The sequence below is a fragment of the Peromyscus eremicus genome, chromosome 2, assembly GCF_949786415.1.
Source record: "Peromyscus eremicus chromosome 2, PerEre_H2_v1, whole genome shotgun sequence".
In the NCBI taxonomy this organism is placed as follows: Eukaryota; Metazoa; Chordata; class Mammalia; order Rodentia; family Cricetidae; genus Peromyscus; species Peromyscus eremicus.
In genome coordinates, this window is record NC_081417.1 from 65,417,345 (window position 1) to 65,433,181 (window position 15,837).

Sequence of the window (15,837 nt, forward strand, 5' to 3'; positions counted from 1 at the left end):
AATCTAATTCTATTACACAGTGTTAACCACTATTAATATGTTGATGTTTTCTACTTCTCTGTTTTCTTTGTAAAAAATCCATGTAAATTTCTTTAGTGAAATTTTGTTATCTTGAATATGTTTCTAGGTCAAAACATCATTATTTTTAGTGGTGTCTTTTATGAGGCCAGTTGTATAAAGATACTGTATTTATCTCAGCAATCTACCATAACTGGACTTGAGCTTGTAACAAGCCACTTTATCTTTGCATGTGTGTATATGTTATCCATAGTCCTCTTTGTACATCCATGAATTGCTCTTTGATTGTAGTTTAGTTGTTGTTGTTCCTTTTTCCACTTTAAACAATTTGTTTTCCCATTTGTAGAGTAACATTGTAAAATCCACAGTATCAAATCAACTGCATTACTTAAACCAATTCCTTAAAAATTTTGTGAAAGCATATTTTAATAAAACGGAACCTAAATAATGTATCTCTATACATCCTTATAATATCTTGTATATAAATCAATAATAATTACATGATCTGATTTTTGTCTTTAAGGCTTTTGACCATAATATCCAAGATAGATTCAGTGCTCTAATGTTCTAGGAAAGCAAGGATCAAGGAACAGCAGAATATACATGGCAGGAGTCTGGCAGCTTTGTAGCATCTGTGTGGTGGTCTCTGATAGTAGTTTTTAGTAGCTGGGGATTTATTTGACCTGAGCCAGAGAACCTAAATGATAGGGTGTATCATTTGATCAAAGTGTTCCAATCTCCAAATTTCAAAATGTTAATTACCAAAACTATCATGTACACTTTAGAAGTAACAGTTATACCCTGAAAGGTGAAGGGATGCATAGGAGAGGTGGTAACCTTTCCAAGATTGCATTTAACACAGGAGTAACTAGTTACTGTTGCTTATTCTAATCCCAGATTTCATTTTGTGTGACTCTGTCTTTTTCCTTTCCTGCAGACAGGATTTTTACCAAATGTGTTTAAAGTGTTGTCTTACCGGCCTTCGGAATTCAGAGCTTTCTTTGCTTACTACAATGCCATCTATAATAAAGAAACAGGTAAATGAAAAAGCAATGCTAACACATTCTTGGAGAAAGCCCAAATGCTTGGCTTCTGGTTCGAGCATTTCTTCCCCAGTCCTAGGTTACTGCGTCAGGGAGCAACTCAGTTTCTGTGGTCCTCTGGATTCTTGTTTTCTTGTTTGTTTCATTATTAGTGGTGGGGTTGGCAGGGAGGGAGGACAGAGAGAATGAGAATGCCTATGTGTGCCTGATTGTATAGTCCTGGCTGGCCTGGAACTCACTATGTAGCCCCGGCTGGTCCTGAACTCACAGCAGTCTTCCTACCTCAGCTTGCCCAGGGCTGGGATTCCAAGCATACACCACCACATCCAGGGGCAACTCTAGACTTTGAAGTCAGTGTCTGAATGCAGCTTTAGGACCGTAGTTATAGAACGGAAATGAATTAGTAGTAATCCTCTTTCTTTCTTAGTTAGGGCATAAAAAGTCATTTGTGGTTCTTTATAGCCCTCAAATAAAGTCATGAAATCAAGGACTTATTTCTTAGGATTTAGCTTGAGTTGCTACTACCCAGAGTGAAAATATACACTGGTTTTAATAAGATTTTTTTTCTCTCTCATCTAATAGTTTCCATATGAGCCGCTAAGGGTTGATATAGTGTTTTCTTTCTTTTTTCTTTTTTTTTTGGGGGGGGGGCCATGGGCCATGGTTAAAGACAGGATTTCTTTGTGTAGCCCTGACTGTCCGGGAACTCACTCACTCTGTAGACCATACGGCCTAGAACTCACAGAGATTCATCTGCCTCTGCCTCCCAAGTGCTGGGATTAAAGGTGTGCACCACCACTGCCCAGCGAAATAGTGTTTTCTTAATTTTAGGAAATGCCCTTGCCTACAGTCTTATGCTGGCTCATGAATGTCACTAGCAAAAGGAAGCAGCAGTGATAATCACTTGTCCCTTTCCCATAAGGTCAGGACATAGGAGTTGCACACATTACTTCCACTTACATCTCATAGGCTGGATTTTGTCCATCACAGTTAGCTACAAAGGAAGGTATATGACATGTGCTCAGATGCATTAGAAGATCCTAATTATTAAAGGAAAAAGAACGTAAAAGATATGGATTGTTTGGTTTTGTTTGTTTGTTTGTTTGTTGAGACAGGGTCTCACCATGAGTCTTGGCTGGCCTGGAGCTCACTATAAAGACCAGGCTGGTCTTACAGAGCTCCCCATGCCTCTGTCTCCCTAGTGCTACGATTAAACACATGTACCATGGTGCCTGGCAAGTAACTAGTGAATAACATATTGGGAGATAGCCAGCAAGTCTGTCACAGTGGTTCTTCATGGCCTGTCACTAGCCTACCTTCGCAGCTGCATCTCCCATAATCCCCTGATGTTCTGTTTGAGTCAACATAGGCTACCTTTTATTCTCACAGCACAGGGGTCTCATGATTTGTCTTCCCTTTAACTGTGCTCACTCTGCTGTGCCCCGGGCTGTCTTTTCACTTATTCATGCCCTTGTGAACCAGCTCTTTTCTCCAAAGTCCATCTCATGTGCTTGCAATAACAAGGGATTGTTCCTCCTGTGATCTATTACAGTTGCCAGCTTCCCCTTCCCAGTGATGGGTAGGATTTGCCTCCCTTGTGTGGCCAGCACATCTTTCTGCAGCTTTTCTATCCCACTGGGAGAAGACTGATGATTATTCAAACAATGAATTTTGCTAAAAATAATCCAAACGAACTTCTGCAGAATATTGAATTGTCTCAGACCCTTGCTTTCCTTACTAGTGAAATGTTAAATACCATAGCGCTGATGTGAGGGAAAAGGAGGTAGCACGTATAAAGTTCTCAGAACTGTGCCAGGCATGGAAGTGACTTCCCCTTCTGTAGTCCCTACTCATGGGCAGAGGTTTGCCGAGGTTAGGAAGTAGTCTCTAATCTTCAAATTGTTAGCACTGCAACTTATAAATCCATTCAGCACATCTTCTAAGGTAACTGCCATATGTCAGTACTCCTCTGAGATTATAGTAGTTTTTAAAAGTCAGAGAAATGCACTGGGTGGTGGCGCATGCCTTTAATCCCAGCACTTGGGAGGCAGAGCCAGGAGGATCTTTCTGAGTTCAAGGCCAGCCTGGTCTACAAAGCGAGTTCCAGGACAGGCTCCAAAGCTACACAGAGAAACCCTGTCTTGAGGGGAGAAAAAGTCAGAGAAATGCATGGGCTTTCACATACACTTTTTTTTTGAAAATGAATTTTTTCATATAATATATTCTTGTCATGGTTTCCCTTTCCTCATCTCCTTCCAGATCCTCCCAACTTTCCTACCCATCCAACTTCACTCTTTTTCTCTCTTTAGAAAACAAACAGGCAAACTAAACATCAAACAAACCAGAACAGGGAAAAAAACAAAAAAACAAAAAGCAGTAGAAACACACACATACACACACACACACACACACACACACACACACACACACACACACACCATAAAAACACAAAATCAGAACAATAATATATAAACAAAAGACCAGTAAGGTTAAAAAAAATCCCAAACACTGCCTTATGAGGCAAAAGAATCGCCAGAAATACTGTGGAGTTCATTTAGTATTGGACATTTGCTGGGCATGGGGCCTGCTCTTAAGTGTGATTTATATACACTGGAGAAAACAAATTTTTCCTTTGTGAGTGGTTAACAATTGGAGATAGTTTCTGGGTTAAGGATGGGGCTCATGTTTACTTCCCGTCAGCACTGGGACCTCATCTGGCATAGACCTGTGCAGGCCCTGTGCATGCTGCCATTGTCTCTGTGAGTCCGTCCATGTGTGTGTCAGTCCTGCTGTGTCTAGAAAGGCACTGATTCCTTGGTGTATTCCATCCCTACTGGCTCTTAAAATCTTTCTGCCTCCTCTTCCACATAGCTCCTTGAGCCCTGAAGGAAGAGGTGTGATGAATATATTTCATTTAGGACTGAGTATTCCAAAGTTTCTCACTCTGCATAGTGTCCAGTTGTGGGTCTCTATATTAGTTCCCATCTACTGCAGGAGGAAGCTTCTGTGATTATGGCTGGGTGAGACACTGATCTACAGACATAGCAGAATGTCATTAGGAGTCATTTTACTGTTATATTCCTTTAGCAGAACAATAGTACGTGGTTTTCCTCTTGGTTCATGCCCTATTTAGTCTCAGGTTCTTGGATGCCTGAGCAGTGCCAGGCATGGTTGTATCTCATGGAGTGGCCTTAAGTCCAATCATAGAGGGTTGGTGACCCACAAGCTTTGTGCCACTAATGCACCTGAGAATCATGCAGACAGGTCACCATTGTAGACTGAAGGGTTTGTAGCTGGGGTGGTGGTCACCTTTCCCCTCCAGTAGTGTGCAGAGTACCTTCCAGCACTATGAACACTAGACAGGAGGGGTGAAAGCTTTAGCCAGGCACAGTAAACTTCTCCATGTTCAGTGTGGTCTACAGGTGTTGTCTTCAGCAATAGGGCATTACCAGCAGTTTCACAAATATTCTCGAGAGGAGAAACAGACAATGAAAGAACAAGTGGACTTTAGGAAGAGTCAGGGAACGAGAATGAATGTGTAAGTGAGGATAGGATGTAGGCAGACGGGCAGAGGTGTTGATAAAACACCTCTATGCAGACAGTTCTTACTGAGCCGCTGTTTGGGCTTTCTAGATGGGTCTCCTTTCCTTTTCCTCTGCAGGTCAGCTCAGCAAAGCTGACAAGGAACTCATCATTGTAGTGACCAGCCTGGGTGAAAGGTGCCTGTACAGCGTTGTTGTCCACAGTGCCCTATACAGGGTCTACTCGAAGAACCCAGGACTCTCTGACCAGGTTGGTGCCCGCCTCTCCTGTGTCAGTTTCAGGGCTTCTCTGTACCTGGACAAAGGACATAACTCAGGCCATTATAAGGTGTGGGGCATACACCTCAAGTTCCTCCCACTATTTGAGGTCCCTTCTAGATCCTATCACTTTTCCCACCTGCTTCTGTATACATTCGATTTGGAGGTAGGGAGTAGGTAGGGAGTAACTGCACCTCCCAGCTTTATGCCAGATGGACTGGTTACTTGACCTGTATTCCCTTTTCTCTAACCATTTTCTGCTCTCAGTTCAGAGGTCGCCCTCAGCATGGAGCATCCAACAGTCTTATTTCAAAGCTGTTCTTTTCTGCTACGCTGTACTGCTTGTGGTTTCCACTGTTAAATGATACATCCACTGATTAGTCTAAGAGGAACCAAGTCAGAGCATTAGCTTTTCTTTTTTTGTTTTTAGTGCTGGCCCCAGGCTTTGGCCAATCTGCCTATCTTTCTGGAATGGGCTCTGTCCTCTCTTATCACCAAGATTGATTGTGAAGTTGGCCCTGTTTCCCCAATAAGTGACTTACTCTGCCCCTGGTTCATCTCCAGTCAGGCTTTTGGCCATCAGAGGTCATCCTAATTATTCAGAAAATGGGCTGAGGATAGAGACAGCCAAGGAGGATTTGCCGCCAAGCTTTCCCAGTTCTGATTTCTACAATGAAATCCTTGTTTTTGGAGCTGGGGAACTAAACCTTTTCTCTGAATTATTCTAAAGTTGAGATCCATCCGTCTCCCCCTGCAGTCTTCTCTCCTGACCTGGGTGGAGATTGTGTTGCTAGCCTGCAGGTAACTCCCCCTTTATCCTGCCCGCTCCTTCAGCTGGTCCTTGCTCATTCAGGCTTTGTCAGGAACCACCTCCTGGTGGCCGTGAAGCGTGTTGTCGTACTGTGGTTGCTAAGTCAGTCTAATGTCTTTAGTTTTGAGTGGTTTCCAGTATTTCACTCCAGCAGAGAAAATAACTGTTAGTGTAGTCTGTGGGACCTCGTGTACTTGGGACCTGACCCCAGCTCTGCCATGAGGTAGCCCTGTGACCTTAGGGAAGTTAATTTGCTTCTTTAAACTGTAGTTTCCTCTTAATGAAATGGGGATAATAAAAATACTGCTGCACAGAGAATGAGATAATAAATATGAAATGTCAAACACATCCTTAACACATCCATGGCTAAATGTGAGGGTCTTCTTGGTTTTGTTTAGCTTTGTGAGACAGTCTCTTGTGCTGTAGCTCAGGATGGCTTGGAATTCACTGTGTAGCCTAGGTAGACTCCTATGCTCAGGGAACCTTCTGCCTCAGCCTGAGCCACCATACTTGGATAAATATAAACTATTAATTTCACAAATATTGTGAAATTGGGCATCACTGGGGACTGGACAGGGGGTAGCCTGTGGGCTCTACTGTTCTCATCTGGAAGGAAGCTCTTCAAGTAGGAAGTTTCTGTCCTTGACTCTGAGATTTTTTAAGTCATGGATGTTTAGAGGAAAAGGGAAGATTTGTTTGTTTCTTTTTAAGAGACATGGTCTTGGTTTTTTGCCCAGATTTTTACTAAACTGAATTAATAATCCTCCTGTCTGAGCTTTGAGTAGAAGGGATTGCCACTGTGTCCAGGTGGGGAAAAAAAAGAGTTGTTTTCTTTTTTAAAGTTAGGGGTATGTATGTAAGCCTGCATGAGTAATGTGTACCGTATGCAGGCAGGTATCCTCAGAGGCTAGAGGAGGGTGTCAGATCCCCTGAACTGACTGGGATACTGCAGGTGTGAGCCAACATGTGAGTGCTGAACACTGAACCTGGGGCCTGAGCAAGAGCAGTAAATGCTCTTAACTGTTGAGCCATCTTTCCAGCCTGAAAACAAAGAGAGTTTTGAAGCTAGAACAAACAAAAATACTTTTTTAAAATATTTATTTTTATGTATGCGTGCTTTGCCTGCATGTATGTGTACCATATGTGTGCTTGGTGCCCTTGGAGGTCAGAAGAGGGTGTCAGATCCCCTGAAACTGGAGTTCTAGATGGTTGTGAACTGAATCTAGATGCTCTGCAAGAGCTAGTGCTCCTCACCATGGAGGCATCTTTCCGGTCCTCAAAAACATTTCTTGGTAGACATGGTTTTGAACTAGATTTCCAGGTTTATATTCCATTTGGCTAGACCAAGATATTTGTGTATCTTTCTGGCCTAACTTTGCTCCCTTCATTCTAGAATAACCTTGAGGGCTTTTCCCCATTGGTTTCATTGGACCTTGGATTTTCTTAGCTGTGTTGTACTGGACTAAGATTCTGATTGTGTGTTTCATTGCAGGTCTGTATAAACTGGAAAAAGTCTGACCTCCCTGCTAGAGAAAAAGCAATGGTAGAGTTTGCACTTGCTGTCTCCCAAGCTGATGACATAACAGATGACCATTTCAAAAAGCTGGAAATGCATGGCTTCAATAGAGAAGATGCCTGGGACATAGCTACCATTACAGCTTTCTATGCTATGGCCAACCGCCTTGTTCATTTTATCGACATCATTCCTAACAAGGGATACTATTCATTGGGTAGAAACAGTGAAACTAAACAGATAGAGAGTGAACTTACTGCTCCGAAAGTATGAAAGCCTGACAGGAAAGGCCGGTATTTATCATTTCAGTTATGTTGCATTAGAAGACATCAGTTGGATAGCAATTCACAATAAATACAAAAACATCTAGTTATTGGTTAGAGAAAAAAAATGTTCTCCACCTGCCTGATAAAGTCCCTGACTTTATCATGTCCCAGGGACATGTGATACTTGGGACTTGGGGACACAGTTCAGAAAACCTTTGTTGATTATTTACTTCCATTAAGATCCAAAAAGACTATAAGGCAAAGGGGTTCCGATGATGCTTTAAATATAAGTAGACATCTAATTGAATTTTGGCTACTAAAGTTGAAAATTTTTTAGCTTTCCAAAAGGTATTACCTAGAAATTGGTCAATATAGACTGATTTGAAGTCAACTACTTATTAACATGGTTGTATGTACAGACTCTCAAATGTAGGGTCGACAGGAACATGCACAGATAAATTTTATTTCTATTTTTAGTGCCCTCTTAATTTTTTTAACTGATGTTATAGAATCTTAGTCTTATGTAATATGCTCTTATTTTAGGTTTTATTAAAAAAAATTTGGAATAAAACAGTATTCACATACTAAATACAAACGTTTAAAAAACTAGGCATTACTAAATTACTTATTCTCTGTATTACCATTATTGCCTTAAATTTGTATCAGTGCACACTTGTTTTGTCTTCTCTACAGTACTAGCTAGGGGTTAAAGTCAGGGCTTCACAAACGCTAGGCAAGCGCTCCATACCCTCAGTGCACAGCTCTTTTTTTTTTTTTTTTGTTTTGTTTTGTTTTTTGTTTTTTGAGACAGGGTTTCTCTGTGTAGCTTTGCGCCTTTCCTGGGACTCACTTGGTAGTCCAGGCTGGCCTCGAACTCACAGAGATCCGCCTGGCTCTGCCTCCCGAGTGCTGGGATTAAAGGCGTGGGCCACCACGGCCTGGCAAGTGCACAGCTCTTAAATGGCTTTGGGACCTCGGTATGTTGAATTCCTGAACTGTGAAATCTGATTATCTGGAGCCAATACAGACTAAATGAGGACTTCATGATTTTCTGCTGAAAGTTCAACCATTGACTCTCTAATTACCTTCCTCCAGACATCTTCCAGGTCTGTCTTGTTTACCATCACAGTCTCCAAATGTGAGCTTCCTACAACGCTGCCCTTAACAAGACCTAGAAAATGTGTCAGTGCTTACATCTGTCTGCTTTTCCTTTACCTCAAGCTTTCCTTTTTGAGGACTAAGATTCCCTGCACTGAAAAGCCCCATTTCCTGTTAACCTCTCTGTCCCCGACAACAGGTTGATTTTACTCAGCAGCCGCAGTGAGAAAGGCCCTTCGTGCATTATGATCTCTTGCTTTGTGGGGTTGAATTGATCCAGCTCTCCAGCTCCCCTCAATTACTCCTAGCTGCATATATGTTCTTTTGCAGGGAAGAGAAGGCTCTGACATTGATGAAGATATACTTGACTGCGCAGTAGCCGAGATTTCGGCAGATATTTAAGGCATCGATAGGTTCCTTTATTCTAGGCACTGTACAGTCCAGTGCTTTTTGCGTGCGAATGTTCTTGAATCTTTAGACTTCTAGGCTGAGTAGGCAGTGCGCCATGAGATTTACTGTGTGACCTAATATAACCCAGTAATACACCCACCCTCCTCACCCCGCCCAATCTCGGTGTAAGGACAACAGTAGGTCATCCGACCGAGTCTTGGCGAATGGTCAGGCACACAGCCAGTCAGTGCTCACTGACAGCTGTGGGCCGACTCTCCGCTGCTTGTAGCTGGTGCTGTGCGTCCGACATTGCTCACAGAGGGTTAGTGCCTCCTGACCTCACAGTCCTCTTGGGCTGGGGCGCTCCCGATTCCGCGGTGTCCTTGCTTTTCGGTCCCCGACGGAGGGCAGCCTAGCGGTGACGCGGGTTTCCCAGCCGGCAGGTTTAGGACGCGGCACCCGGAAGTGGCGGCTGGAGCGGGAGCGCTGAGTTGTCGGGCGGCGGGACAGCGGCCCGGAATAGGGGGCGGGGGCGTTGGTCATGTTTCCCTTCGGGCCCCACAGCCCGGGCGGGGACGGGGCGGCTGGAGCTGAGGAGCCGCCGCCTCTCGGAGGGCCGGCGGCAGCTTCCAGACCGCCCTCTCCAGCTCGGCGGCCGGCGCCTCCACAGCAGGGAGCTGACGCGGCCCCTCCCCCGCCGGCAGCCCGCAGCCCTCGCCTCCCGGGCGGCCCCGCACTGTCCCCGGGCGAGCGCGCCGGAGAGCCGGCGGGCCCCGGAGCTCTGGAGTTGTCGGCTGCTGCTGCAGCGCAGGCGGACCTGTCACCGTCGTGCTCGCCGCGCAGGCGCTCGAGGCCAGACTGCAGGGCCGGCAGCCGGAGCCGGCAGGGCCTCGGCGCGGGCCTGGGCGGCCCCGGCGCCAGACTGTTCGGCTGGCTGAGAGAGCGAAGCCTCGGCCGCGGGCTGTTCGTGGACCCGGCGCGGGACAACTTCCGCACGATGACTAACCTGTATGGCTCCATCCACCCCGCAGACTCCGTGTACCTCAGCACCCGCACCCACGGTGCTGTCTTCAACCTCGAGTATTCGCCCGACGGGTAAGCGCCTGCGCCCCACCGGGTTCCCTCCGCTCAGGTCGGCTGCCGCTGCTGGCCGCCGTGCCCCGGCACTTTCAGAAGCACTTTGTCTGTCGCCTCTGAGCCCCGACCTGGCCTTTGGAGGTGGGCAGGCCCAGGGCTTCCCCTCGGGGTCCTGGAGGAACCCAGCTCGGTGGAAGAGAAATACCTTAAGCTATGGCTGCAGGTCTACCAGAGCCAGTCCACAAGTAGGACTTTCTGGTACAGTAGGTGCTCAGTGAATATACTTTAAACAAATGCCCATCATTTCGGTGCTATCCTCGGTGGGCCTTTCTCTGAGCTCAGTTTGTGTTAAAAGAGTTCAAGGTAGGAAGCTTGCAGAATCTTTGGCCCTTATGCCAGATCTGCCATGAGTTGACACTCAAAAACACTAGAAAGATACTAAGACACTGCAGAAATATGTTTCTTGGTGTTTGGGCCATTTATGGGAGAGACTACAAGCTTGGGTTAAGGGTATCTAACTTTTTTTTTTTTGACTGACGTTTGTTTGCTCTTGGTTTACTTCAAGCTATAGGAAAATTTCAAAACTATCCGAGGTCTGTTTAATACTTTATCTTGTGAGCGCAGAAGTTCAACGACAGTCAGAGGGAAAACACTGCTCATGGTTTCACCTTAAAATGACATAACTAGTAGCATTGTTATCACATCGGGCCTCTGAGTTACTAGTCTTTGCTTAGTTAATGCATTCATCCATTCAGTCCCTCATTAACCAGATGCTTCTGGAACACTTGATAGGTTGCAAATGCATGGAGAACAGTAGTGAGTAAAACTAACTAATGCCACTCTGTTTACTGAGCCTGGGCTCTATTAATTCAATTGGATGTGAGATTCTAAGTAATGCACAGTGAACACCTACAAATTGAGATAAAGGCTTAAAGCCTGTTGAGCTCGGGTACCTTGAAAAAGTGACATCTGGATCAAGAGCAGAAGAAAATGCCAGGAGAGAAATGAATCCAGACTGCTGGGTAAAGAATAGATTTAGTTCATATGAATATGAACTTACGTTGAAGGGCCATAGTAGCGTATAATGTTAGAGGAAATGGAAATAACGAAGCAAAGATTTTTCAAGGAAGGAAGACCTAGAATATGCCGAGAAAGAAGCATGGGAACACAGTTACTGACCAAGTAAAACCTGTTTTAGTTCATTGACGAAAATGCTTCTTCCTAATTATGCCTGGTACTAGGATCTCTGGGGATTTTCCTTCTAGTAGCTGGCTCGAGTTTTAGCAGGGGGTGCATACCTGAATTCAGAAGAAAACTGATGAGAAGGGAAACTTTAGTTAGCTGAAGCTTATTCCTTGAACCTTCTCCCTTTATGTGATACTCTTAAAGCTTCCTCCTCTCCCCAAATACTATCTGTGCCTCTTTTCTGTCCCTCAATCCCTCTTTTACCAAACTCTATACTTTGAGGACTTGAGAAGTAGGTTTGTCATTCTCTAGAGGTAGAATTTTAAATAGGATATGGTGAGTCTAGAATTAATTGTGAAAAATTTAAATTGCCAGGATTATTAGAATCAAGGATATTACATATGGTTTTCATTTGAATATGGACTACATTCTCCCAGAGAAATTTATTTATTTTGTGTCTCATGTGCCCTGATACTCACAATGTAGACTCAGCTGACCTCAAAGTCAAAGAGATCCACCTCCCTCTGCCTTCCAAGCGCTGGGATTAAAGGCATCACATATTCATACAGGTTCATGTGCATTCCATGACTTATATGTGGAGGCACATGTGTGGAGGTCAGAGGGCAACCTGTAGGAGCCATTGTTTTCTTCCACCGTGTGGGTCCCAGGGATGGAACTCCAGTAGTCCGCCTTGGTGGTAGGCCTCTACCCACACAGCCATTTCCCCAGCCCCAGAAGCATTTTTAAAAAGTAATTATTCTGGTACTCAGCCCATGAAATAGTCAGCAAGTCAGGGAACTTGATGTATAAGCCTGTTGATCTGAGTTCTGATCCCTGGAACCCACAGGTAAAAAGAGACCTGACTCCACTAGGTTGTTCTCTGACCTGCACATGTACCCATATATCACACACACACAATAATAACAACAACTTAAGAGCCTTTAATAAGTATATGTATTGCAATTTCAAGAAAACAAAGAATAGATAATTTCCTTCCAAACTAGTAGAGAAAAAAGTATGAAACAAGGGAAAGATTACAAAAAGAAGGTAAGAAGATGTGGCTCAGGGGGTAAGTGCAAATATGAGGACCTGACTTTAGCACCCTTAGCACCCACACAGGCTGGGTGTGGTGTCTCACATCTCTAACCCAGCACCTTGTGGAGAGAGGTTGACCCCTGGGGCTCACTGGCCATTCACTGTAGCCCAAAAAGTGAACTCCATGTTCAGTGAGAAACTCTGTCTCAAAAAGGAAAGTAGAGAGGCTGGAGAGATGGCTCCATAGTTAAGAGCACTGGCTGCTCTTGCAGAGGACCTGGGTCCCAGCACCCACAAGGCAGCTCACAACTGTCTGTAGCTCCAGTTCCAGGGGACCCGTTATACATATGTGGTACACATACATACATACAGGCAAAACACGTAAATTAAATAAGTAAATTTTTAAAAAATACGTACAGAGCAATAGAGGAAGACACCACACACACACACACACACACACACACACACACACACACACACACGAAAGCTCATCCACATATGCACAAACATGAAAAGGTTAGCAAAGGACAGAAGAAAAAAGAGCTGTTGATATTGTTTAGTGGTAAAGCACTTGCCTAGCATGTGGGTTTAATCCCAGTACCCTCCCATACGATGAAGTATAATAGATAAAAAGCACAAAGAAATCCAAATAGCTAAAAATAAATCCAAATGTTACTAAGTATAGTGAGTATAAATGTTCTAATGAAACACCAAAAACAAGCTGCCAGGAGTCAGGCCAGGAGGGCCAATTGGGCCCATTAGTTTGAAACAGGCTTAGACAATATATCAAGACCCTATTTCAAAGGGATGGGCAAAGACTGTTAGATTACAGGGGGAGATAATTAAAAGGGTATAGAAATATATATATATATTAATATATATATAAGAAATATATATAAAAACATTCTAAAACAACTGGTAAATTACAATAAAAGGAGAATAAAATAGACTTGAAGGAAAAAAAATGACTAAATGACTAAGTTACATCATAATGGTGAGAACTCTGCTCTACCGGGAAGCTTGATGGGTATTTACATAAAGATTAAACGAGTATTAGATTTAAAATATAAACATCAGGCTGGAGAGATGGCTCCGAGGTTAAGAGCACTGACTGCTCTTCCAGAGGTCCTGGGTTCAATTCTCAGCAACCACATGGTGGCTCACAGCCATCTACAATGAGATCTGATGCTTAATATGGAAATGAGAAAACTTTTAAAAAAATATTTATTTTATCTATATGGTACTCTATCTGCAAGTACACCTGCATGCCAGAAGAGGGTATCAGATCCCGTTATAGACGGCTGTGAGCCATTATGTGGTTGCTGGGGATTGAACTCAAGACCTCTGGAAGAGCAACCAATGCTCTTAACTGCTGAGCCATTTCTCCAGCTCCTGCCACCTCCAAAAAACTTTTATTTATATGTATGTGAGGGTTTTGTTGTTGTTTTGATTTGAGATAGAGGCTTACTATTTGGTTGAAACTAGCTCTGAACTCACTATGTAGCCCAGGCTGGACTTGAGCTTAGGGTAATCCTCCTGCTTTAACTTCCTGAGTGCTGGAGTTACAAGCATGCACCACCATGCTCAGCTTCCAAAATGTATTTAAATGAAAACAGTTAGTTGTAAACAAATGTGTATGAGAAAACTCGGGGTAGGGGAGGAGATAAAAGCCAAGTTATGCACCGGGTGGTGGTGGCACACTCCTTTAATCCCAGCACTCGGGAGGCAGAGCCAGGCGGATCTCTGTGAGTTCAAGGCCAACCTGATCTACAGAGTGAGTTCCAGGACAGGCTCCAAAGCTACAGAGAAACCCTGTCTCGAAAAACCAACAACAATAACAACAAAAACCAAATTATGTATTTCTTCATCAAGGGGCTGGCTTATACCCTACCAGGCTAATTAGATAAAATCAGACATAGGACTTTTTCCTTTATGGCTTTTTAATTTTGTCTCATATTTCATGCAAAGCCAACCTTTCATAAACTGAGCGTCCACAGACACTCCGAGCACAGCTTTTGGAAGTCCTCAGTGTGGTTGCTAAAAGTGATGATCTCTGTGGGGCACACAAAAGTGAAGTCCAATGGGTAGAAAAAGAGGACCATGTACTTTCCTCTGTAGTCCAAAAGCTTGATTTCCTTGAAGGTGGCTGTGAAGTCAGGTCTGGCTTTCAGATATGTGCATTCTGGGAAGCCATGACTGCGTGGGAAAGAGCTGGACATGCAGGCTACCAGACACGACAGGACACAGAGAACAGATCTCAGATGACAACCCTTATAAAAGCAAGCATTTAGTTTGGGCTTGCTTCAGTTTCAGAGGTTTAGTCCTTAGTCATTTCAGGAGGGAGCAAGGCAGCACGCAGGCAGACATGGTGCTGGAGAAAGACCTGGGAGTTCTACATCTGGATCCACAGGCAGCAGGAAGAGAGAGTCACTGGACTTGGCTTGGGCTTTTGAAACCTCAAAGCCCACCCCCAGTGACACACTTCCTCCAATGAGGCCACACCTCCTAAGTGTGCCTCTCCCTATGAACCACTGGGGGGTTGGGGTGGGGGCAGATGGCTAGTCTTAATTTAAACCACCACACTGCCCTTTTGTTAACGTCTGAAAAGTAATTTCCCATTGTTCCTGACTTCACTCTGCAGTTACCTCTAACCAACCATAGTACACAAAGGGCATATGAAAAATTCCAGAAATAACTCACAAGTTTTACATTTCATGCCAGTCTTCATAGTTTGATGAAATCTCTTGTCATTCCACTTTGTCCCACCTGGGACATGTCATCCCTTATACTGTGTCCATACTGTGTGCAAGAACACATTGCTAGTCACTTGGGCTCTCAGTCACAGCTCAGCTCCGGTTCACAATGCTATGTCTGAGCGTTATTTTAGGTAGTAAGACTACAAAGTGCGAGAGCAGTGGTGCTGGCATTGGAGTATGCCAAAGAGAAGCCATAGTTCATCCTGCAGTTGAAAAGATTGCAAGTTCTCCACTTGACAGTGGAAAAGCAGAACAAAAACAACCGTGCCACTGCTGGCATCTGCAGTGGGGTAGTGTGCTTTGAGAGTAAGCACACTGGTGTAACTGCACCACAGTGAGTTATAACTGTTATGCTTGATTATACTTGTCAATCTTCATTTACAGATTCAAGCTTGGCATTAGTGTGTATAGGAGGAGGACAGTATGTGGAGGATTCCTTACTGTTTGGACTTTCAGACATCCACTTGGGGTTTGAGATCTTTCCCTCATGAATAGGAGGACAGTTACGATGTTCCGTGGTCTATAAGATACTCATTCTCTCATGTATACTTAGGTTGCTTTCAATTTCTCCTTTTACAGTGAAGCATATCTTCATGTTTCTCGTGTTTATTAATTGCTTCACTCTACTAAATTCCCAGAGGAAAAGTTATCTATAATATGTATAATTATAAATAAGTGAGCTAGAGAGTATGAGAAGAGTAAACAAGAGAAATGTGTTGCTTCCTTTCAGGTCAGTGCTGACAGTTGCCTGTGAACAGACTGAAGTTCTGCTTTTTGACCCTATTTCTTCAAAGCACATAAAAACCCTTTCTGAAGCGCATGAAGACTGTGTGAATAATATCAGG

At 44.0% G+C, this 15,837-nt stretch overlaps 2 protein-coding genes across 8 annotated transcripts in view; both read left to right on the top strand.

Annotated features, from left to right (window-relative positions):
- Positions 1–8,177, top strand: part of LOC131903599 (uncharacterized) — a 27,076-nt gene extending 18,899 nt beyond the window's left edge. For 3 of the 6 annotated variants that reach the window (XM_059254278.1, XM_059254277.1, XM_059254276.1), the window contains 3 exons: positions 956–1,055; positions 4,723–4,853; positions 7,165–8,175. In XM_059254278.1, coding sequence (XP_059110261.1) covers positions 956–1,055; positions 4,723–4,853; positions 7,165–7,458 — 525 coding nt within the window. In that variant the 3' untranslated portion in view covers positions 7,459–8,175. Of the gene's footprint in view, positions 1–955; positions 1,056–4,722; positions 4,854–7,164 lie in introns of all 6 variants that reach the window. The other 3 variants (XM_059254274.1, XM_059254279.1, XM_059254275.1) reach the window with 2 other exon arrangements.
- A 983-nt stretch (positions 8,178–9,160) lies between these two features.
- Positions 9,161–15,837, top strand: part of Dcaf10 (DDB1 and CUL4 associated factor 10) — a 39,907-nt gene continuing 33,230 nt past the window's right edge. The window contains exons 1-2 of one of the 2 annotated variants that reach the window (XM_059254281.1): positions 9,161–10,034; positions 15,723–15,836. In XM_059254281.1, coding sequence (XP_059110264.1) covers positions 9,481–10,034; positions 15,723–15,836 — 668 coding nt within the window. In that variant the 5' untranslated portion in view covers positions 9,161–9,480. The remainder of the gene's footprint in view (positions 10,035–15,722; position 15,837) is intronic. The other variant, XM_059254280.1, reaches the window with a different exon arrangement.